We start from the raw sequence: 25,307 nt of genomic DNA, 5'->3' as shown, positions 1-25,307 counted from the left end.
ATCACCAAGACTCATTTCAACCACTGTGTGAATGCTGAAGAAACTTTCGTTGAAAACAAGGAGCAAGTTATGGATTCCTATTATTACCATTTTGTATTTAGTAACCTTTATACAACTGTACCTTTATAACTAATGCATTCATATTATTAACTCCAAAAATAAATCTTAAAAAGGAAATAATCTTATTTCATTTCCAGATAAAATGTGCATATTTCTATAAAACTATGAGACTTTATGAAAAACATTAGAATTAATAGAAGAATCTAGTAAAGTGGGTATAGAGAAATCAATAGCTTTTCTTCCCACTGGAACTAACTAGATAGAAATAGTAAAAAAGAAAAAAGATAGATAGATAGATAGATAGATAGGATATTTATATGGAAAAAAATTATTAAAGAATATAAAATATAGCTCAAATAGGAAAAGAGTGTATTCCTGGATATGAAGACTAGTATTAATCTTCTTAAAGTTCTATTTTGTACGTAAAAGGTAAAGAAAAAAATCATAAAGTTGTAGACATATGTGAACATGTAAATTTTACGTTTGTAGCACTAACCATATGAAAGTTAGAAACCAGACTGTTGGCTAGGGAAAAAATGTGTGCTGTCCTCAACACCAACAATTCCCAAAACTCACAAGAAACACAAAATAACACCATACAATAGTGTCAAGGTTAGGAACAGTAACATTTAATTACTTTAAAAAGAAATTAAAGGGATTAATAAACATATAAACAGATAAGCAACAATAATAAGAAGTTTGATCACACTGATACTGGCATGGATTTGAGACAAGAAGACTTTCCTGTATTGTGGAAGGGCAAATAATTTCTTAGAATATTTTGAAAGTAATCACTTTAATATTTTTCTAAATTTCAAACACATAAATCTGTGTTTGCCCCAGTAATACCAACTTTGGAAATATATTAATAGATATGAAAGCCTCAATACATACTGGTATTGAGGGAGGATGCTTAGTGCAACCTTTTTATTGAAGTAGCAAAGTGCTTAAACATCTTTCCTGATGATTCCTGCAAATACCACCCATCAATGAATTAGTAGAGAAAATGTTGAGTTATATAAACGTTGAACACTATGGGAAATTATACAGCTGATAAATAAAACTTAGGACCTATATTCCTTAATCTGGAGGAACATCCACGATTGTTAGTCAGAAAAGCAAGTTGCAGAGTGACATATACTCTTCTTGCATACCCAGATCTTTATCATTCACAGTTCACATAACTTTAGGTAATACCAGGAATGCCTATTTGTCTTTAGAATTTTTTTTCATCCCAGAGTAAATACCTGTCACCTTATTTTTAACAACTTCATAGAACTGTATGTAATATTTATACATAATAATTGTATAGAAAGTATGAACTTGAGAGAAGACAATGACATCTTTAAAATTAGAAATAGTGCTTTCATAAATTGTAACAATTGTTTTTACATCTCATGTAAAAACATGTAATTGCAAGCCTGTTTATGTGATTGCATATGTGTGGATGAAGATGCAGATGATCAAGGAAAAAATATACATGACATGAACATGAAATACCTGAAAAACGTGGGCAAGGGAGTTCATCCACATGTTTTGTGGACTTAAGATCATTTCAAATTTAAAATATATTACCTTTTTACATTTTTGAGGAGGGAAATGGCAATTAAAATTAAAAAGCAACTAGAATCTACAGAAATGGTAGATTTGAGAAGTGATGCTAATTTCCTCTTCACATCTAAATTAACTACCTCCAGTGCCTTTAATGTTTCATTTCTTAAAACAATATTATTAAAACTGCATTTTCCCCCACATGTTCCATGTGTGAGTGGAAGAAAATCCCTTCTGATACGCCACATTAGCCTAGAAAAAGAGAAGCAAGCAGCTCTGCTGTATTCCTATCTTCAATAAATCATGTAGTGTCTTCTCAGAGGGACTAATCCCAATAGTCAGCCTCATAGTCTTTAATTAGAAGTTAATCTTTTATTGCAAATTTTAATTCCAGTTGCAGTCTCCTTTACAAAATGAAAATTCTTGTTCATAGGACACGTAAAGGAAAATAACATGCTGTCTTTATGCATGTGTTTTATAATATTGTTATTTGGAATAGTGAATTCATAGAATGCATGTGAGAGGTTAAAAGATCAAGTAAATGTGTTAATACAGTAATACCGATCATTAATTTTATTGATAATGAAGTAACATAATGATTTATTTGCAAATGCACACATAGATAAATTGCTTGATATGAAATCCCAATTTCTCTTTTGCCATGTGGCCTAAAGCATAAAGGAATAAATGATATTTTAGCTTTTAAATTTTGGTTTAATTGTGGTTAGCAATATGTAAGTTGTTATTTTATAATATGCCATGTACATTAAAGAAATTGTATCTTTAAAAAATATAACATACAAAAATTTCAGCCTTTTGTGCATGTAGAAAGTCTTTAAATAATAATGGTTTTAAAATAATATCAAGTATAGATGATAAAGAAATAAAGCCACTTACAAACATTCAAAATTGTAACATGTTTTTATAATTGTTTAAGATTGTTTTGGTCTACTGTGTTCTAGTTGGTGTATTTCAGATGCATTTTAAAAGTAAAATGTCATTCTTGACCTTATGGGGCCCCTTACTGTGTATGATAGTGGCAAAAATTCATACACTGACAAATATGTGAAATAATTTAGAACAAATTATAGTTTTGAATTTCTATTTCAATGTTTCTTTGTGTCTCTAGGTGGCTTTTACAGTACTGTTTGATTTGGAAGCACTTCTGAAGATATGGTGTTTGGGATTTACTGGATACATTAGCTCATCTCTCCACAAATTCGAGCTACTACTCGTAATCGGAACTACTCTTCATGTATATCCAGATCTTTATCATTCGCAATTCACGTACTTTCAGGTAATACAAATAATGCCTATTTGTCTTTAGAAATTTCTTTATTTCCAGAGTAAATACCTGTCACATTATTTTAACAACCACATAGAATTATATATAATATTTATATATAATAACTATTATGGTATGAACTTGAGAAGGCACAATGACATCTTAAAAATTAGAAATAGTGCATTCATAAATTGTAACAATTGCTTTTAAAACTCCTGAAAATTCAAAGGAACAATAGAGATATTTTACTTACTTTTCCTAAATTAGCAGTATATAGATACACATATTTTTGTATATGGATAACATATATCCATATATGCATATCAAATTTTAAACTACATGAGATGTTGGCACAAACTTTAAATAGTAGGAAACATTAACTTAATCCAAAGTGTTTATCTTCCTTGTCAATAAGCCTAAATGTTTGCTCAACAATGATTTATAATGAAAATAGTAAAGGTTTATAAAACTTACCTTTACAGATTGTAATTAGTCATACAGTATTATTTATAATGATGGCACTTATAATTCTTATTTAACTTATAATAATTGGATATCTTTTTTAAATGCGATATATTGAATCACATTGCTTTCTAATTATGCAATAAACTGATTATTAGTTACATTCTTTGTTATTATTGAATATAGCAACGTGCTCACTGTCCTGCTAAATACTTAGTCAAAATGATAAAATATGTGTACATGCTATTCTAGTAAAAAAAAACACCTCAAATATAGTCATTTTCCTGATTCATACTTGGTCATTTATATAATTTATCATGGAAACACCAGAAAGTGCATTGATTGTTTTCTAAATAGATACTGTTAAATAGTTGGGAAATAAAATGGCAATAGAATTTTAAAGAAGTGATTTTGAGAAACAGGACTCTCTAACCCCTTAGGAAAAAGAACATGCATTGCAACTTTATTGATTTTATTTATTAGTAATACCAAAGTATTATTCTCAGAACAATATTCACTTTAGCTGCCAAATCACATGTAACTAGACACTTTTAGTACCTGGGGCAAAGGACATGCAAATATAATTCACAAAATGTAAAAAGCAAAACCCTCCACAAACTCAGGCAAAAAGCTGAGCCCTTGTAATCACAGCTAAGCATATTGAAACCACAGAGGATTTTCATGGTTCAAGTGCTCACTTCCCTCAGCGTCTGTGGATGTAAATCTCTCCTCATTTGTTGAGTTATATCCTGAAGCTTGATTATCATAAGTGACATGGCTGGGGCAAGAGATATACACGTTTAAAATTCTTGATACAAAATGTGCTTTCCAAACATTCATGTGATTATAAGCTCTTGTGCACTGCTGTCTAGATTCACAAAGTTATCATGGCCATTGAGTACCTACCTTAGGGCATCATTGCACATAATTATAGAGAATATGCTTTATATCAAAACAACAGGATACCCTTTTTACAAAGCTATTAAAGTAACCAAATTAAGAAAATTGGTGTTGCCTATTTCAGCAAAGGTACAGTATGAAATATATTCAGGGTCTTAATATTGCTATAGTCTCTGACATACTATTTTTCAGTAAAAAGTTAGAAAATATCAAAATTTTCTGTGCAAAATATTTATTATAGAATTGTTAATGAGAGAAAAAATGGAAACTGTTTCAATGACAAACATTTGAGGAATAGCTTAATAAGTCATAATTATAATTATGAGTTTTTTATAATTTAGAAATGACTGTTTTATTTAAATGATAAACAGTATAAATTATATATATAACTACATGTATTTATTATATGTATATGTAAAATACCTATAAAATGGAAAAAAAATGACTAGAGAGAAATAAACCAACTTATAACAAATTATTAATCATCTGTAGGTTCCTACTTTTGTCATCATGTCTTTTTTTCCTACTAGTCTGTTTTTTACAAAATATCTAAAATTAGCCTGCAAGGCTGTAACCATTTTATAGATAGATAGATGATAGATAGATAGTCAAATTATAGTGAAATTTGCAATTTCAGTGCTGTCTTTGATTTTGGATTATCCTGTAATTGGTTCTGTTTAATTTATGTTAATGATTAAGTGATTTTCATTTGTATCTCTCTACACATGGCCATGCTTATCTTTTTCTAATGTATTAATAATGAATAAAAATGATCTCAGTTAATGTGTGGCTAAAAAGTAAATCTCTTGAGAAACTTAGGTGTCGCAAGGGTTTTTGCAAATTTGCATGTGGAGAATCCACTATACCAGACAGAGCGGCTCTTTATATAAAGGCCCACATTGGTCTTCCCTGTTGGTCCTCACACTTCTCATTTCAATCAACCTTTCTTTACTGTGTTGCCAACAAGTCTTTCCTTAGACAATTTCATATTTCTCACATTTAAATGAAGTAATGTTTAGTGCAAAGTGGCTTCCTTTAAAATATTAGTTATCATGTGTCTGTTGGCTGTATGCATGTCTTCTTTTGAAGAAATGTCTGTTCATATCCTTTGCCCACTTTTTGATGGGGTTGTTTGTTTTTTTCTTGTAAATTTGTTTGAGTTCTTTGTAGGTTCTGGATATTAGCCCTTTGTCAGATGAGTAGATTGCAAAAATTTTCTCCCATTCTGTAGGTTGCCTATTCACTCTGATGGTAGTTTCTTTTGCTGTGCAGAAGCTCTTTAGTTTAATTAGATCCCATTTGTCAATTTTGGCTTTTGCTGCCGTTGCTTTTGGTGTTTTAGACATGAAGTCCTTGCCCATGCCTATGTCCTGAATGCTATTATCTAGGTTTTCTTCTAGGGTTTTTATGGTATTAGGTCTGACATTTAAGTCTCTAATCCATCTTGAATTAATTTTCGTATAAGGAGTAAATAAATGATCCAGTTTCAGCTTTCTACTTATGGCTAGCGTCATCACTGGCTATCAGAAAAATGCAAATCAAAACCACAATGAGATACCATCTCACACCAGTTAGAATGGCAATCATTAAAAAGTCAGGAAACAACAGGTGCTGGAGAGGATGTGGAGAAATAGGGACACTTTTACACTGTTGATGGGATTGTAAACTAGTTCAACCATTGTGGAAAACAGTATGGCGATTCCTCAAGGATCTAGAACTAGAAATACCATATGACCCAGCCATCCCATTACTGGGGATATACCCAGAGGATTATAAGTCATGCTGCTATAAAGACACATGCACACGTATGTTTATTGCAGCACTATTCACAATAGCAAAGACTTGGAATCAACCCAAATGTCCATCAGTGACAGACTGGATTAAGAAAATGTGGCACATATACACCATGGAATACTATGCAGCCACAAGAAAGGATGAGTTTGTGTGCTTTGTAGGGGCATGGATGCAGCTGGAAACCATCATTCTCAGCAAACTATCGCAAGAACAGAAAACCAAACACCGCATGTTCTCACTCATAGGTGAGAATTGAACAATGAGATCACTTGGACTTGGGAAGGGGAACATCACACACCGGGGCCTATTATGGGGAGGAGGGAGAGGAGGGATGGCATTGGGAGTTATACCTGATGTAAATGATGAGTTGATGGGTGCTGATGAGTTGATGGGTGCAGCACTCCAACATGGCACAGGTATACATATGTAACAAACCTGCACATTGTGCACATGTACCCTAGAACTTAAAGTATAATAAAAAAAAATTAGTTATCTGTTAGACTAATTACTGATGTTATTAATGTATTTATTCAAGTGATATTTACTGAGCTTCTACTATGTGTCAGCCACTGTTTCAGATACTGAAAATGGAGCAGTGGGCAAAGCAGAGAGGGTTCCCACTTTATGAAGCTTAAATTCTCAAGGCAAACAGTTAACAAAGAAGTACACAAAGGAATGTGAAGTACAAGTACTGGAAATGTCTTAAGGAAGAAGTGTGCAGGGTAAAAAGAATAGAAATTGTGTAGTGGGGGGCTATTTTAGATTAGTTGTTCATAGAAGCCCTCTCTGAAGAGGTGAGGTTTGAGCAGAGACTGAATGAAGTGAAGGAGCAAACTGTAAGGAGGTCCGAGGGGAAGCATTGCAGATGGAGAGAATCACATTGGGCATGTCCTTAGGTGGGTGCATGATTGATGTGGTTCAACGAATAGCACAAAGGCCAGTGTGGTTGGGCTGCAACCAATGCAGGGCAGCATGGCCTATAGGAAGTCATAAGGTCTTACAAAATGCTGTGGTTCTTACATACCTGTATCATCATGATGATGTTGACTGGTGCTCCTTGTGAATTTTCTGTGTGTCAGGCACCTTGTTGAGTGCATTGTCTCATTTGTTTCTCTTAACAATCCCTGAGATAAAGACTATGTGTAAATTGAGGTCTGAAGAAATCTGTTGACTTGCCCAAGACCGCATACCTAGCAAATGATGGAGCTAAAACTTCTTCCCAAGAACTTGAATTTCAGAGTTCATATTCTTAACTAGGCAGTTTCTACAGCATCTCACTACAAATCAGCAGAGTGACCTTTAAGAGAAAGACTCAGAAATGTGACCAGGAAAATGTGTTTTGGAGACAACCACAAAATGTTCTGAAGTGCTTATCTTTGAGAGTATGGTTTACTTTGTGTTGTATCTCTAGGAACACAAAATCAAAAAGCTTCATAGAGTAGATAGAGTGAAAAACCTACTGATCTCTGAATAAATGAAAAGGCACAATTAGACTCACTGACAGGGATTTTTCCTTTCTAGAAATGCAGGTTTAACCCTTTGAAAATGCTGATCACATCACCAATGTGGAAGTTGTATTAAATAGTTCCATTTTTCTCAAGCTAATGAAATATTAATTCATTAAAATTGCACAGATGTGCACAGGCTGTTTTTTATTAGAATTTGGGATGGGCTTCAAAATTAGACAATCTTTCAGTTATGATTTTAATACAACTCAGGAAAACTACTGAAATTTGAGCTCTAAGCTGGTAATTGATCCTGTAAACTTGTCTAGATTCAGCTGTTTACAGTTAGGTACCAAATTATTTATGTCTGAGAATAAACAAATCTGATAAAAATGTGAAATCTTTCCAGATTATTATTCTGGATATTAATATGAATGTTAATACTTTAATAGTTCTTATGATGAAGCTGTTTGCTTATTCTTTGTAAATAATACTGAGAGTAATATGCTCTGATTTGGGAATGTGTGTTAAGAATTACAGCAGGAAAAATTGGTAGCTTCACCATGTAGTATGATGCTTAATTTGAACAACATAATTTCTTACATATGTTTAAAAATTTCAAATTAGCATGAAGGAAATATGCATTTCACAACTTTAGTCATTTTTTTCCATTGGTTTACTTACATGCCGTAAACCATATCATTTGCATTCTGCAGACAATAGGAATAAGACTGACCATTGATATTTCCTGTTAAATCAAAGTAAATGCAGTAAACGTGGTTTCAGGTATGGCAAAATTCAGAGGCTAATATGGTGTCAGGGGGTTCAGTGGGCGTCTTCACCTACCTTTCTTCTGTTGGTGTGTCGGTGTCATTCTTAAGCTGGCTTTCTCCATGTGGAGGCAAAGATGGCTCCTAGGAGCGCATAGTTGGTGTGACTCTTACAGCAGTGCTCATTGGGGATTAAAAAAAAAAAAAAGAATATTTCTTTTTTCTGAGACGGAGTATGGCTCTGTCGCCCAGGCTGGAGTGCAGTGGCACCATCTCGGCTCACTGCAAGCTCCGCCTCCCGGGTTCACGCCAATCTCCTGCTTCAGCCTCCCGAATAGCTGGGACTACAGGCGGCCGCCACCATGCCCGGCTAAGTTTTTGTATTTTCAGTAGAGACGGAGTTTCACCATGTTAAACAGGATGGTCTCAATCTTCTGACCTCGTGATCCGCCCACCTCGGCCTCCCAAAGTGCTGGGATTACAGGTGTGAGCCACCGCACCTGGCCAAATCTGATTTTTAAAAATGCATTTTCTGTTTCTTATTGTATTCCAAAGACACTATTCATCTTTCACAGACAACTCAATCTCTTATTGACATCAAATAATCTTGGATGATCACTATATAAACTACATTTCATTTATGTCAGGAATGCAATTTTCCTATGTTAATATCTCTGAATTTGGGAGCTGTTATAATCAGTGATGTGTTATACTTTAATTGGCAGCATTTTTTTATTTCTTAGAGCTACATACAAAATTGATGACATCTTAGACTTCATGAAAAGTTGTATTTTTCACACTGTATACTTCAGCTTTTAATTATGTACTAATTTATACGTACTAATCATATAAATGTCCTTAAAAGCTGTGTCTTTGTGTTATACTCACTTTGTAATAGTAGCCATTGAATCCTATTTGTCCAACACGAAGTTTGGCACATAGTAATCAATAAACGTCTGTTAAACAAATGAGTTAATAAATTTGTCAATTAATTACTTATTTTTCTGCAAATGTATGTATACAAAACATCTAAATATATCTATATATTTAGATGTGTGTGTGTATGTGTATATATACACAGTCATGCATCACTTAACAGCAGAGACACATTCTGAGAAATGCGTTGTTAGGCAATTTTGTTGTCGTGTGATCATAGAGTTTACTTACACAAATCTAGACGTATAACTTACTATACAAACATACAAACCTATATGTATAGCTATATGGTATGGCCTGTCGCTCACAGGCTACAAACCTGTACAGTATATGACTACATTGAATACCGAAGGCAGTTGTCACACAATGGTAAGTATTTGTGTATCTAAACATAGCTAAATATAGAAAAGGTACAGTCTCATAGGACCACCATCCTATACGTGGCCCATACTTGACTCAAAAGTTATTATGCGATGCATGACTAAAATATATGTAAATATATACAGACACACACATATATATATGTGTGTGTGTATATATAGAGAATAGTTAAGTACATATAACGAAGATCCAAAAATACAAAACGTACACAAGACAGAAGTTTATTTCTCTGCAGCAGTTGGTGAGTACGCAGGGAAAGCAGGTGGCTGTGCCCCCCATGGTCACCCAGCCTGTTGGGTTGGACAGGACCCGTCGTGTTCTATGCAAGCCTTCTATTTCTGGTCCAAAGGGGCTATGCTATTTGTTTCCATTTCCAGGCAAGAGGAAGGTATTTTTTAAAGGATTCAGAGAAAGTTTAACTTAATGCACCAAAACTTGTACAAATCATTTCATCTCACATTCCATAGGTCTGAACCCAGTCCACTGGAGACAGCTAGCTGCGAGGGAGACTGGAAAGTGTAGACTATAGCCCCAGGCAGTCACTTGCTAGGTTAAAATTCGGAGAGTTCTGTTTCTTAAGGAGGAAGGAGAAAATGGATATTGGGGTGATAATCTCAGTAAGAAGTAAAGGTTCTTGACAAAAGTTTGCTTCTTTTTCCATTTCCTTATGATTTTCTCATAATACCTAGGAAAATATTTTATGAGACAATGAATATAACTAATACAGGTTGAGTATCTTGGGACCAGAAATGTTTTGGCTTTTGATGTTTGTCAGATTTTGGAATACTTGTATATATGTGCATAATGAGATATCCTGGGAGTAAGACTCAAGTCTAAACACAAACATTGTTTATGTTTTATAAATACCTCAGTTACATTCCCTGAAGGTAGTTGTATACAATATTCTTAATAGTTTTTTATGCATGAAACAAAGTTTGTATACATTGAACCATCATAAAGCAAAGGTGTCAGGTGTAGAATTTTTCACTTATGGCCTCATATCAGCACTCAAAAAGTTTCAAATTTTTGAGCATTTTATGTTTTAAATTAGCAATGTTCAACCTGGGTTACCTTGCATATTTGAACATTAGAAAAATATTAATTTTATTTCAACAATATGTACTAGTGAATATCATTTTGTATAATCATATAATATGTTAAAACAGTTCATCCATTCATTTGGGATTTATTGAGTTCTTGTTATGTGGTAGGCATTTAGCTAAACCAGTGGTTATTCTATTGTTATTTTTAGTCACTAGATGTTCAAATGGAGAGGTATGATTTTCATAAAGCACTATAAAATAATCTTTCAGTATGAACATATTTAAGATTCAGTGTAAATAAATGGTCATAATGTATCAATAAATGTTTCTCTCTCCCTTGATAGGTTCTCCGAGTAGTTCGGCTGATTAAGATATCACCTGCATTAGAAGACTTTGTGTACAAGATATTCGGTCCTGGAAAAAAGCTTGGGAGTTTGGTTGTATTTACTGCCAGCCTCTTGATTGTTATGTCAGCAATAAGTTTGCAGATGTTCTGCTTTGTTGAAGAACTGGACAGATTCACTACGTTTCCCAGGGTAAGAATTTTAAAAATACAGTAAGTTAAATTCATTGTTCTTATTTTAGTAATAATGATTAACATCAAAGTAATTTCACTTTAGCAGTGGTTCAGAAGTATTGTCCTATTTTTGATAACTTGGGATAATTAGATTTTAATATTTAAAATGGTCTCTTCTGCAGCATGTAGGTGTTTGAGACCATTTTCAGCATTGTCAGATTATATATCAATTCTAAAATTCTGGAAATAATCTAATACAGTTAGATGCTGAAACCTGAACGCTAGGGTTCTTAGCACCTATAAATTAAAATACAGCAGAATTTTAAAATAAATCTTGCATTTTTGTGTTCAAAAGAGTTGACATATTTTTAATGTTTTATAGTTTACATATTATGTTAGAATCTAAAAGGAAGCTTTTGGTTTTCAATAAAATAAAATTCATAGGCTCTTCAGAATTTAAATGTCTCTCAGCTTTCTCATTAGAATTCACTTAGGCTAAAAAAGGAAGTTAGAAATTAATGGATCTATTAACAAAACTCATGTAGGAGATACAGAAGGACCTTGAAATTTAACTCCATGTGGACTTAGAAACGTGAAAAAATACAATGACCAGACAAAGAATGTATATATTTTTACCCTAAGTTGAAATAGTAAGGCCTATTATATGGTGTATTAGTCCCTCATTCTTAAAACGCTGATAAAGACATACTCGACTAAACTGGGTAATTTATAAAGAAAAAGACGTTTAATGGACTCACAGTTCCACATAGCTGGAACGGCCTCATAATCATGATGGAAGGTGAAAGGCACATCTTACATGGTGGCAGGCAAGAGAGAATAAGAGCCAAGCTAAAGGGGAAACCTCTCATAAAACCATCAGATCTTGTGAGACTTATTCACTACCATGAGATCAGGATGGGGGAAACTTCCCCATGATTCAATTATCTCACACCTGGTCCCTCCCACAACACCTGGGAATTATGGAAGCCACAATTCAAGATGACATTTGGGTGGGACACAGTCAAACTATATCATGTGGAAGAATAATATTGGGGTAAAAACAGCATATATTTTTAAAAGTTAAACTTTGACAGCAAAAGGGTCTGTACTTTTAATGGATAGCTTAGCTTTATTTTAGGGATTTTTTTTTTTTTAATCTTGTGCTAAATTTATTATTTGAGCTACCCATGTTGGAATTCATCCTTTTATAATGCAGATTCTTCATTCATGTGCCGCCAAGGATTTGTCAAGTGCCTTTAAAGAGTGGTCATTTAGGTGATCTTGGGGACATGAGTCTTCAAGAAATTCTCAGTTGAGGGGAGGAAGCAGTAGGTAAGCACAGGGCACCACAGGCCTTGATGAAGGCAGACACAAGGTGCTCTGGGGACCCAGAGGCAAGGCCAATTCCCAGGCATGGGAAAGTCCAGAAAGGCTTGTGGGAACAGGTGGCTCCAACAGCTACATGTAACCAAAGGAAGTGCAAGGGAACAGATTCCCGTCACAGTGACAGCACGTACTAAATGTCTGTGGTGAGCAAATCCTTGTTCCAAAACTTAGAGAGCAAGAACCATCAATGGTAAGAGGAGGACAGAAGGCCAAGGAACTCTGAAGCCGGTTGAAAGTGTAGTCGTATTTGTCATGCCAAACTCCTATCAGCTCTAATAGGGAAGGCACCAGGTTCAAGAGGCTGAAGAAGAGACCCAGAGCCAGGAGACAAGACACGGGGTTTTATTGAGGGCTTGCATACAGTGGGGGAGTCCAATGGCTGCCAGCTGTTCAGGAGAACCGGACCTGCTTGCAAAATGCATGCAATTTACATAGCATTTTTACGTAGCACACTCTCCCAGCAACCTCCATGTGGAAATCTTAATTCACCCCAGGCTCGGGGCCTCAATTCCCTGTATAGCCAGTGTTCCACGGGAGGAGATGGGGGCTCAGATGTTCCTCATAGAAAAGGAACCAATCTCTGGGTTGGCCACTCCCAGATTCTCTAGCTCAGAACACACATTCAGGTGTGTCTGGCAAGAAGGGTCATTCTCAGAGTATGCTTGAGTTATTGCTTTCAGGTGCACTTACATACAATGTTGAAATGCTGATGAGAGAGGGCGAGTAGATAGTGAGGTTGGAGATGAGTCAGATAAGGAGGATGATGGCAAAGGTTCCTGCAGAGGTGGGAGAAGGCAGTACCCACAGCATGAGGATAAAGATCAGCCTTAGACAGGTGTTGAGCTGACAGGTGTCGAGGTGATCCTCAGGACAGCAAGCCAAGCTGAAAGTTACAATCAAGCCTTCGTTCCCTCACTGTAACAGTACAAGCAGGAGGCAAAGGTAGGCACCACTCTCCAGTGTCCAGAGGTGTTGGTTAAGGGTCAGGTGAGTCAGCAGGCATGGGGAAGGGAGGGCTCTTTTCCTTGCTAAGCAGTCCTGAACAAAAGTTTCAGTCATTCCTGCACCCAGGGAGGGGAAGCATAAGGAAGGGATAGAAGTAGAAAGGAACGGAGCTAGCATGGAGGAATGTGCCTCAGCTGGGCTCTGATCAGGAGGCCTCTGCATGGAGGCACCTGGTCTGGGACTGCAGCTATGGCCATGAGCCCAGCTGGCCTGGCAGGGCAGAGCTGAGTCATAAATTGCAAGTCCCTCCAGAAATGGCAGTGCCCTGGTCATGCACCATGTCTAGGGTGGGGATGGCCGTGGTCCCCTGGGAGGTCTCCTAGGCAAGGCCTTGCCATTGTCTGTAATCAGGTCTGAATGGATCACACATAGGATTTTGGCCAAGAGCAGGACTCCTGGAGAGGAAGCTGAAGGGAGGCAAGCCAGGATGATAACCACATCATTAGGCCCACCTTCTCTGGGTCTGCCCCTTCACTGGGTAAATAAAAAGGGCAGCTGGCCAGCTTTTCCATGGGAACATGGGATGGTTATTTTAAGAGTTAAGGAGGTAAGAAAAACGAAAAGCAGCTCAACAGTCAAAAACAGGTTTATTTTGGAGAATAAACTTGAGAGGGGCTTCTGGCCAATTTTGCTCAGAAGTGGTCTCTCTTACAGACTAAGTATGTAAGGGTGTTGGAAGTGGGGAGCTTATTGCAGGTTCAGAATGTTTTTCTGTGAGGGAAAGCTTTTGTGGGTTTGGGATGTCTGGTTGGAGGGGAGGCTATCTCGGGATTGTCATGTTTCTGGTTGGAGGGGGTTTATCTTAGGGTTGGAATGTTTCCGGTGATGCTGACATTAGGCATTAGGCTGATGTTTGGGGGCTTGATTTGGGTGGTTTTTTTGATCAAGGGGAACTTAAAATGGTGGTGTTTCTCTAAGATGACGATCTCCTACTCTCTCAATCCAGTCCCTACAGTTATAAAAAGGAAGAGGGATGGTGTGTTATTTCTGGCTACTTCCTGCTGAGCAGGGGTCAGAGGTTGTTTGGTTTTGGGTTGATTGTAGGAGTAATGCCATCTGTAGATGCTTTTGGGTAATTGTGAGATGGCCATGATCCTGTCAGTTAAAAATATATATATGTATCTTTGAAAAAGGTGAATTAAGCCAGATAAGCACATTAGTCCTAGGCATATGATTAGGAGAGGGCCCAAGAATGGGATGGTCCCTGTTAGGATTTCGTTTCTAAACCAAGAATGTATGTGGTTGTTTTGGTATTCCTTTCGCTTTTTAGCCCTTTAAGTTTTTCAGCAGTATCTCTTACTAGGCCCGATTGGTTGAGATAGAAGCAACATTCCTCACCCAATGGGAGGCAGAGGCCCCCTTTTTCAGCCATTATAAGATCTAATCACTGTCTTTGGAGGACTACTGCAGCCAAAGAGTCTAGTTGGTCTTGGACTCTTACAAGGCTTTGGGCTATATCTTCTAATAAATCCTAAAGTATGTTAAGGAGTTGGCCCATCTGCCTGCTCCCAATCCAAGCCCGGAGGTTATATATAAGGTGGCCATTAAAGGAATGAGTTGGATGTTCCTCCTTTTTCTAACATATTGGATGAATGGAACAGGTAAAGATTGATTAAGAGGAACTAGTCCAGTGGAGGGAGAAAGATAAACTAGGGTACAGGTTCCGGTCCAGTTCGTGGGGTGCCAAAGATATGTGTTGGTACCACACAAAAAGAACAAGCCTTTGTCATAAATACAGGCAGAGATAGGGAAAGAAAAGAAGCAAATTAAAAATGGGGTGTTTTTTCTTTCCTGTGATTTTTTACTCCAGGTGGACAAGGAGGAGACCAGGGAGACACCCACTATAGTAGAGATACAGAAAGAGTTATTTTTTACACATTTAATGCAATCAGATGTTGCACCATTGATATTGAGCCACAGAAAAAGTTGGGCACTAGGGGCAGCACAGGTTAGGCAGAAGGCATTGGTTGAGGGAGAGGCTGTAAACGAGCTGGTTGCAGAAGTGCTCCATTTGTTTCAGTTGATACTTGATAGTCAATGTGGTTACTTTGATGGTCAGAGGGGTGTTTAACAATGATAGTGTGGTTGCATTGGTTAGATGCAAAGGAGTAAATTGTCCACATATTGCAGCAAAATCCTGGGTTGTAGAGATAGTTGGGAGAGGTCTAATTGAAGTGACTGAAATAGTGAGGGCTGTCTCTAAACGCCTGGTGGAGGACAGTCCAGATGAGTTGTTGGGAGTAGCCTGTGTCAGGGTTGGTCCAAGTGAAAGCATAAAGGTTTTGAGAGGAGGGATGTAGAGGAATAGTAAAAAAGGTGTATTTGGCCAGGCACAGTGGCTCACGCCTGTAAGCCCTTTGGGAGCACTTTGAGAGTCTGAGGTGGGTGGATCATGAGGTCAGGAGATCGAGACCATCCTGGCCAACATGGTGGAGCCCTGTCTCTACTAAAAACACAAAAATTAGCTGGGTGTGGTGGCATGTGCCTGTAATCCCAGCTACTCAGTAGACTGTGACAGGAGAATCACTTGAACCAGGGAGTCAGAGGTTGCAGTAGATTTTGCTACTAAATGTACTATAATTTAAAAAAAGGACCTTCAAGTATTCTCAGAAATTTTTAAATTTTGGACTTGTGAATAAGGGCTGTGGGCCTCTGTTTTAAAAATGAATGCATTTAAGAGTCTGTACTTCTGTCCCTACAAGTCTGATTGTGCATCAGTGCCCCGTTGCATTTTAGCTATGTGATACTGGACAAATCATTCTTTACACTTTTATTTTTCACATCCAATATGTAAGCAGAAATGTGTTTTTTTCTTCTGCATTTTGTGTATTAAATAATATACAAAGATGACACAACTGGGCTTAGAAAGTATTCCTTAAAAGACTAGATTATACCCTATGTAATATATTTGAAATTGATAATATTATCTGTATAAATGACAAGGCTGCTTTTTAGATCTGTTCCTGACTTAGCCCCTCAATATTTGCTCTATTTTCCAGCTATAATAGTAATCAAGTAGTATTACATTTTCAGATCTCCAATTACTCAATTGCGCCATTTTGCCTGATTATTTTGACCATCTTAATGAAAGCAGCTCGGCAGCTCCCAGGCCCCCCCGATCAGTTATTCCGCAGCTGACAACGGTGACAGCCTGCATGTGTGAAGTGACTAGAAGGAGTATATTTTTCCTTTCACATAAAAGTTATTAAAGGTGAAATCTGTGAAGAATAATAAAATTTTACAAGGAAATGTTAAAAAATATTACAATTATAAAAGGGGTCATTATCATCCCTAATCAAATAAAGCACCACCAATTGGTAGTGCTTGCCTGATAGAAAATCACTCAGAAAAGATGATTAAAAACACATTTTCCTCAAGGCTAGATTTGTCTTCAGACACTCATCCCTGAGTCTCTTTCCCTTCCTTCTCTAGACATTATCCCGTGGTTGAGTGCTTAAGATAGGTTGGTTAATTACAGTATTAGCCTAAGGCACAGGACATGACCAGAACAAATTTTCTGCAAGAAAAATCACATGATGTATCACAAAGTGAAATAGAGACTTTAAAAATCAGCAATTGTCTATGCTATCTTGACTTGGGTCTAGTCCATCTTGGAGGCTGCCTACCAGCAACATTTATAGGGCTGCAGAATGGTGTGGGAAAAGAAAGTGTGGAAGCACTTGGGAGGCTTGGGGAGGGCACTCACCCTGAATCTGCTTCAGCACTATTTACCAGGTGGGTAGTCTTAGGTGACACTTAATTCGTCTGAGCTTCATTCATTGTTTAAATGGTAATGATGTCTATCAGGCATGATAACTAAGAGCCCTACTTACAGATGGTAAGACTGAAGCTTGGAGAGCTTGCATAACCCACACAAAGCTACACAGCTGGACAGCTGGATTTGAAGTTGTCTGTTGCTCCTACCAACTATTATCCATTAGGTCACTTGTAGCCAAGCAAACACACTAGAAAGTGTTCAGTTTGGAAATATTTATTGAGTGCCAAGAATATAAATATTTTGTCAATCTGTACCTGGAAGGAAAGGCCTCTGGAATAGTTCATCACAAACTTCCTAGAGGACTTCAGGAAATCAAGAAAGGTATAGAGGTGTTAACATTTTGGGGAATAGCCTGTGAGTGTTAGCAATGATCATGTCAGGATCCCAAACCAGCACCTGATACTCTCTGTGCCACGGCAGAAATAGCATTTGTCTAAGAAGATCCCACACATGAGACAGGTGAAAGGGTGTTTCAAGTGACAGCTTGTGAAGAGGTGTTTGAATGGAGAATGAGTAACAATGCTGAACCAACACAAACATCTGTCATCCTTACATACTGGGTGAGGTTCAGCATGCCAGATTCCTTTTCCCAGTATTGTTGATTCCTCCAGGATCCTTATTACCCCCGATCATTCCCCTTACCCTATCCAATCAGAAATGTCTGCATAATTCTATTGTAAACACTTTGGCTGCAAGTAACGGAAAACTTGATTCCAGCTGACTTTAAGGAAATTTATTCCATAAAATTCAAGAGATTAGGTAGCTTTCAGGAAGTCAGGACTGGATCTTTCACTGAAATTCTCTTTATTGTTGTTTGAATTGTCAGTGTTCCCCAAAAAATGTATGTTGAAATCACAACTCCCAGAACCTCAAAATATAACTTTATTTGAGATAGAGGTCATCAAGTTAAAATGAAGTAATCAGGGTGGACCCTAATCCAATATGACTGATGCTTTTATGAAAAGGGAAAGGACAGAGACAAACATGCATAAGAGGAAGATGATGTAAAGACACACAGTATATTAGCCTGTTCTCACATTGCTGTGAAGAAATACCTGAGACCGGATAATTACAAAGAAGAGAGGTTTAATTGCTCACGGTTCTGCAGGTTGTATAGGAAGCATGGCAGCATCTGCTTGTCTCCTAGGGAAGCCACAGGAAACTTACAGTCATGGCAGAAGACAAAGGGGAAGCAGGCAAGTCTTGTATGGCTGGGGCAGGAGGAAAAGAAACAGGGAGGAGGTGCTACACACTTTTAAACAACCTGATTTCAGGATGACTCACTCACTGTCATGAGAACAGCACTGAGAAGATAGTGCTCAACCATTCCTGAGAAGCCACCCCTATAATCTAATCACTCCCACCAGGCCCCACCTTCAACACTGAGGGTTACAACTGAACATGAGATTTGGTTGGGGACACACATCTAAACTGTATAACACAGAGATATGGCCATGGGACTGGAATGGCATCTACAAGTCAAGGAACATCAAAGAATGGTGGCAAACACCAAAAGCCATAAGATACAAGGGAAGATTGTTTCCCTAGAACTGTCAGAGAGAGCACAGCCCTGCCCTGCCAACACCTTAATTTTAGACTTCTGGTCTCCATACCTGTGAGACAATACATGTCTGTTGTTTTAAACCACCAGGTTTGTGGAGCTTTGTTACAGCAGCCCTAGCAAACTCATACAGTGACCTTCTCCATGGGTTGTCTTCCTATGTTAGCAAAATGGATGTGACATTTCCAGGCTTCCTGATGACATCTAGAGGAATGTGTGGGTCCTCTGTTCCCAGGCCTCCTCCTTAGGACCAGGAAAACCTTTCCTATCATCCCTTTCCTTCCAGCAAACTTGCTGTCATCTCTCATTGGCAGGATTGAGTAACAGGGTCATTCCTAGAATTAAAATAACTAGCTTCGATTAATCACATGGGAAGAAATGGATGTTGTGAAGACAACCACTTGGGTCAGACCCAAAACCTGCACAGGATTTCTCTCAGCTCTGTCTCCAAAGCTCCTCCCGTATTCCCCATGCAAACAGGGTTTGTAAATAGACATGTGGTAGAAAGCTGCTGTTTAACTCCTTTCGCCAGAAACATCTGGACCCCAGATCCTTCCCAAGATGCCCAAATAGGTACCTGCAAAGCAGCTAGCATAGGGCCGTACATAGAGTAGATCAGTTGTGGATTCCTATTCTTCCTGTTTTTATGGTACTGGTCAGTTTCTGTCACATACCATTGACATTACACACATGTCTTACTGCCTTCACTAGTCTACAGGTGTCTTGAGATTGAGAACATGTACATTCCTTATACCTCCAAGAGCACATAACACTGTGCAGTGGATCTGTAAGCATCAGTAAGTAGAGTCAGAAAGGAAAACAGCTAGGACTGCATCTGTATACAAGCCCAAGAGATGGAGAAGGATGCTCAAATTCTACTTAATGGAAAAACAAAGAATGCTATGTTGATAGAATTTAATAAAACAACTTTGTCATCTCAAGCCAATAACTTTCTGTTCTAGTTTGGACCAAACAGCTACACTGCTAAATAGAAAAAACAAGTAAGATGAAATCCTGATGTAAGGCAATATGCAACAGTTCCTGTTTTGTTGGGATGAATATATTGTATGAGTACAATTTACATGAACTATTCATTCTGGAACAGCCTGTACAGGTCCTAAGACAGATTGGCATAAGAAAGAACAACCACAGTCTTTCTGTAACAAAGACAAATTGCATGTTTTTCCATAATCGCCTAACAAAAGCTTATAAGCAGCTTCAGTAAGATTTTACTCCGTTTTTCTCTCCATTTATTATAGAAAGCAACTGCCTCTAAATTACTGAAATAAATGCAGTAAACATTCACTGTCCATCTTTAACCAGCTCTGTATCTTTATTCCTTCTGATTTCCCACTAAAATAATAATAAATGGGCCTCATATGCTTTGCAGTTGTACAAATGGGGATAGTTTTTATTTCTAAGTAATATATTACCCTCTATAACACAAAGAACTTAAATGTTAGTATGTATTTGATATAGGTTTTCCTAATTTGCATTCTCTAAATGTTAATTACTTGCTCTATTGAATTTTCACTTATAAAATATGTCCAAAAGAGTTACTGCACAATAGAAGCAAAAAATGCTGTAAAACACATAATTACAAATTAACTTTCCCTTTCCCTTACCACCAAAATGACTAGTCATGCAGTTAGTTGTATTAAAGGAATTACCAAGAAATTTGAAGAAGCAACTTGCTCCTTAATTTTTTAAATTATTTGTCAGATGCGGTTAGAGTGTATGACATTTTTAATAGATTCAAGGTTTATTTTAATCTTTAGAGCTATTAGTTCAATTAATATTGCTGAAATCTTTAATTTTTGTTGTTTTGTCTGTCATGTATTTTTAATTTTGTCATGAAATATTTGACGTGCAAAAAGATATGAAGAATAATAAAACATACTTCTCTGTGGCCATACTTAAGCACCAAATTAGCAATAGACCTGAAGTCCTTGGGTGCCCCTTCCTGATCACTGTCCTCTCACTCTTCCATGGAGAATCACTTTTCTGAATTTGATGTGTGTTTTGTTAATAAATTTCTTTATGCTTTTTATGCATATATGGACATGAATTGAAAATCACATATCTTTTGCATAATTTAAACTTGTCTTACACGATCTCATTCTGTACTATTTCTCCTGCTAATGGCTTTTATTGCTCAATATTATGTTTATGAGAGTTACCTAAATGAGAACATGGAGCTGTATTTTATTTATTGTCATTACTGTATAAAAAGCAACTATATATTATATTACATATATGATACATTCTTTATATAGACAGAACACAATTTATTTTTTCATTTTCCTGTGCAGTAGGCAAATTCTAAGCTGTCCTCCATGATATCTCCCCTCTAGTGTCCATACCCTGCATCATCCCCTACCCTTCAATACTGGTAGGATTTGTGAATATGATGGGCTGTCATTCCTGTGAATAGGTTGCTAAGTATTTAATGCTGAGTCAGTCATAAATGATTGTTGTCATAGGTGGGCCTGACCTAATCAGAGGTAGTGGACTTTTCTTGGAGAGATTCAAAGCAAGAAAGGGTCTTCTGTTGGCTTGCGTTAAGAGATATACCTAATGTAAATGACAAGTTAATGGGTGCGGCACACTAACATGGCACATGTATATATATGTAGCAAACCTGCACATTGTGCACATGTACCCTAGAACTTAAAGTATAATAATAAATAAATAATAAATAAATAAAAAGAAGTAAGCCTCCACGTTGCAAAGTGCTATGTGGCCAAGACCCTGGCCAACAGCCATCAAGAAAGCAGGACTCTGTCTTGCAACCCTAAGAAACAACCCTGTGATAATAACCCAAATGAAGCTAGAAGACCACAAGCTCCAGATGAGACCAAAGCCCAGCTAGCATCTTGATTTCCACCTTTTGAGACTCTGAGCTGAGAGCATGGTTATATTACACCATGCCCGCATTCTGACCTCCAAAAACTGTGAAATAACAAATGAGTGTTAAGCTGCTACATTTGTGGTAATTTGTTACACATCAATAGAAAACTAATGCATCCAGGTGTTGGATGTTTGTTTCTAAATTTTGCAAATCCAAACAGTACTGCTCTGAACATTTTTACACATTGATTTGTGCACATGTGAAATAATTCTTTTTAGGGTATATAGCTGGGAATAGAGCTGCTGGGTCTTAGAATGAACATATCCTCAATTCTCATAGGTATTGATAAACTTGCATTCCAAAGTACTTTTACCAATTTATCCTAAACTATCAGCAGTATAAGAGTATTCTCTACTTCACCACTCAGGAACACTTGGTCTGATCAGGCTTTGTTTTGCTTGAAACATTTAGCTCTTCATTTAGCCTGAACTGATTTTTGTGGCTGCTGTGAGAGAGGGAGCAATTTTATTTTCTTTCCATTTGGATAAACAATTGCCACAGTACTATTTATTGACCAATCTATTCATGCCTCATAGTTCTGCATCATATGCCAGCTGTGTCATAACGTGGTTCCATATGTGTGCCCAAGCCAAGAAGCACAGGCTCCCTTGTCATCCCCTTTTGTCATTGAATTTTTGTACTAGATCAACCCCCTCTCTGAGGGTTATAACCAATAACTATATAGGTTTGCTCAACTATCTCAGTAGTCTCCTCCTCTCAAGGGTTCATGACTTTGCACCTTATGTCTGACACATTAAAAACCAAAGTCTAGCAGAGATCGGAAATTCTCTAGAGAAATTGACTTTTCTTGATTCAAGCTACTTCTTAACTCTTGGTCCCTGGAGTTTTTAATTATTTTCTTGGACTGTTAACCTTTAAAATGATACTTTTTGTATTTTATCCAGAATTTCCTGGGGTTTTTGAATCATTTTTTTTCCATACAGGATGAGAAACTGAGGTTCACTAATAAATTTTTGAGAAGAAGGAAAAAAAAAGTACTCCATGAACTCTCAGATGGATAGACTTTTTTTATTTTAATTATACTTAAAGTTCTAGGGTACATGTGCACAACGTGCAGGTTTGTTACATATGTATACATGTGCCATGTTAGTGTGCTGCACCTATTAATTGATCATTTACATTAGGTATATATCCTAATGCTATCCCTCCCCGCTCCCCCCACCCCATAACAGGCCCTAGTGTGTGATGTTCCCCACCCTGTGTCCAAGTGTTCTCATTGTTCAATTCCCACCTATGAATGAGAACATGCATTGTTTGGTTTTCTGTCCATGTGATAGTTTGCTCAGAATGATGGTTTCCAGCTTCATCCATGTCCCTACAAAGGACATGGACATGAACTCATCCTTTTTATGGCTGCATAGTATTCCATGGTGTATATGTGCCATATTTTCTTAATCCAGTCTATCATTGATGGACATTTGGGTTGGTTCCAAGTCTTTGCTATACTGAATAGTGCCGCAACAAACATACGTGTGCATGTGTCTTTATAGCAGTATGATTTATAATCCTTTGGGTATATATCCAGTAATGGGATGGCTGAGTCAAATGGTACTTCTAGTTCTAGATGCTTGAGGAATCGCCACACAGTCTTCCACAATGGTTGAACTAGTTTACAGTCCCACCAACAGTGTAAAAGTGTTCCTCTTTCTCCACATCCTCTCCAGCACCTGTTGTTTCCTGACTTTTTAATGATTGCCATTCTAACTGGTGTGAGATGGTATCTCATTGTGGTTTTGATTTGCATTTCTCTGATGGCGAGTGATGATGAGCATTTTTTCATGTGTCTGTTGGTTGCATAAATGTCTTCTTTTGAGAAGTGTCTGTTCATATCCTTTGCCCACTTTTTGATGGGGTTGTTTGATTTTTTCTTGTAAATTTGTTTGAGTTCTTTGTAGATTCTGGATATTAGCCCTTTGTCTGATGGGTAGATTGCAAAAATTTTCTCCCATTCTGTAGGTTGCCTGTTCACTCTGAAGGTAGTTTCTTTTGCTGTGCAGAAGCTCTTTAGTTTAATTAGATCCCATTTGTCAATTTTGGCCTTTGTTGCCATTGCTTTTGGTGTTTTAGTCATGAAGTCTTTGCCCATGCCTATGTCCTGAATGGTATTGCTTAGGGTTTCTTCTAGGGCTTTTATGGTTTTAGGTCTAACATTTAAGTCTTTAATCCATCTTGAATTAATTTTTGTATAAGGTGTAACGAAGGGATCCAGTTTCAGCTTTCTACATATAGCTAGCCAGTTTTCCCAGCACCATTTATTAAATAGGAAATCCTTTCCCCATTTCTTGTTTTTGTCAGGTTTGTCAAAGATCAGATGGTTGTAGATGTGTGGTATTATGTCTGAGGGCTCTGTTCTGTTCCATTGGTCTATATCTCTGTTTTGGTACCAGTACCAAGTTGTTTTGGTTAATGTAGCCTTGTAGTATAGTTTGAAGTCAGGTAGCATGATGTCTCCAGCTTTATTCTTTTGGCTTGGGATTGTCTTGGCGATGCAGGCTCTTTTTTGGTTCCTATGAACTTTAAAGTAGTTTTTTCAATTCTGTAAAGAAAGTCATTGGTAGCTTGATGGGGATGGCATTAAATCTATAAATTACCTTGGGCAGTATGGCCATTTTCATGATATTGATTCTTCCTATCAGATGGATAGACTTTTTAAAATAAGCACCATCTAGGGCGGGCCATCCCAGTGTTTGCCTTTACCATCCGCAGCCTCACAGTCTTTTGCCTCTGTTTGCATTGAGGATATTGTATCCTCTTTGAATATCATAGCCTCAGCTTTATCCTCCCCCAGTCTTCCACACCATTGAAAATCATCTTTCACAAAATCTTTCATACCTATTTATGATGAAGATAAATAAATCATGGGCTTGATTTTTCATTCATAATTCTATCAACATTCTTTATGCAATGGAGCTAGGAAGTATACAGACATGAAAAAATGTAGTCACTGCCCTCTTTAACTACAGCGTTGTCAAGAACCCAAGGAAGAACTGAAACAACGTATCCCATAGTAGAACACGTAAGAAAGATCTCAAGTAAGCCAAAGGTGACATGCTACAATAGGTGTACTCAGTTCTAAAGTAATAGCAAAGACGTTTGGGAGAGTATTTTAAAATTCTGGGAATTTGCTCTGTGCTTAGTGCTTCCAAATATCAGCTCATTTAATAAGAGAAAAAGATTGCTTCCAGAGAAGGAGGTCTGCAGAGCTTTATAAAGATTTGTCTTTAGGGGTGAATATAATTTCAACAGATAGGGATTTGGGTCATGGCATTAGATGAAGGCATTCCTTATAAGAAAAACCAAATGAGTACATTAGAAACATGGAGAATCAGAGGCATGGAGGGACATATGACCAAAGGATGGCAGTAGCAATGGGAAACCAGACATGGAGGGTCTTCAGTGGTTGGAATTGGGACACAAGGGAGCCTTTGAAGATTTTTACTCTTTTTTTTCTTGGAGAATAGCAGAAGAGCTATTTTGAAGAAAGTTATACTGGAAGAAATG

The 25,307-nt window shown here is 37.1% G+C and overlaps 1 protein-coding gene across 1 annotated transcript in view; it reads left to right on the top strand.

The window, feature by feature from the left end:
• The window catches only part of NALCN (sodium leak channel, non selective), a 338,653-nt gene that overhangs the window by 151,568 nt on the left and 161,778 nt on the right, over nt 1–25,307 (top strand). The window contains exons 11-12 of the mRNA XM_011933944.1: nt 2,741–2,908; nt 10,972–11,163. Of these exons, the coding sequence (XP_011789334.1) occupies nt 2,741–2,908; nt 10,972–11,163 (360 nt within the window). The remainder of the gene's footprint in view (nt 1–2,740; nt 2,909–10,971; nt 11,164–25,307) is intronic.

The sequence above is a fragment of the Colobus angolensis genome, unplaced genomic scaffold (genome assembly GCF_000951035.1).
Source record: "Colobus angolensis palliatus isolate OR3802 unplaced genomic scaffold, Cang.pa_1.0 Scaffold13, whole genome shotgun sequence".
NCBI classification, from domain to species: domain Eukaryota; kingdom Metazoa; phylum Chordata; class Mammalia; order Primates; family Cercopithecidae; genus Colobus; species Colobus angolensis.
Note: the sequence above shows the minus strand (reverse complement) of the source record. Positions and strands in the feature narration are given on the sequence as shown.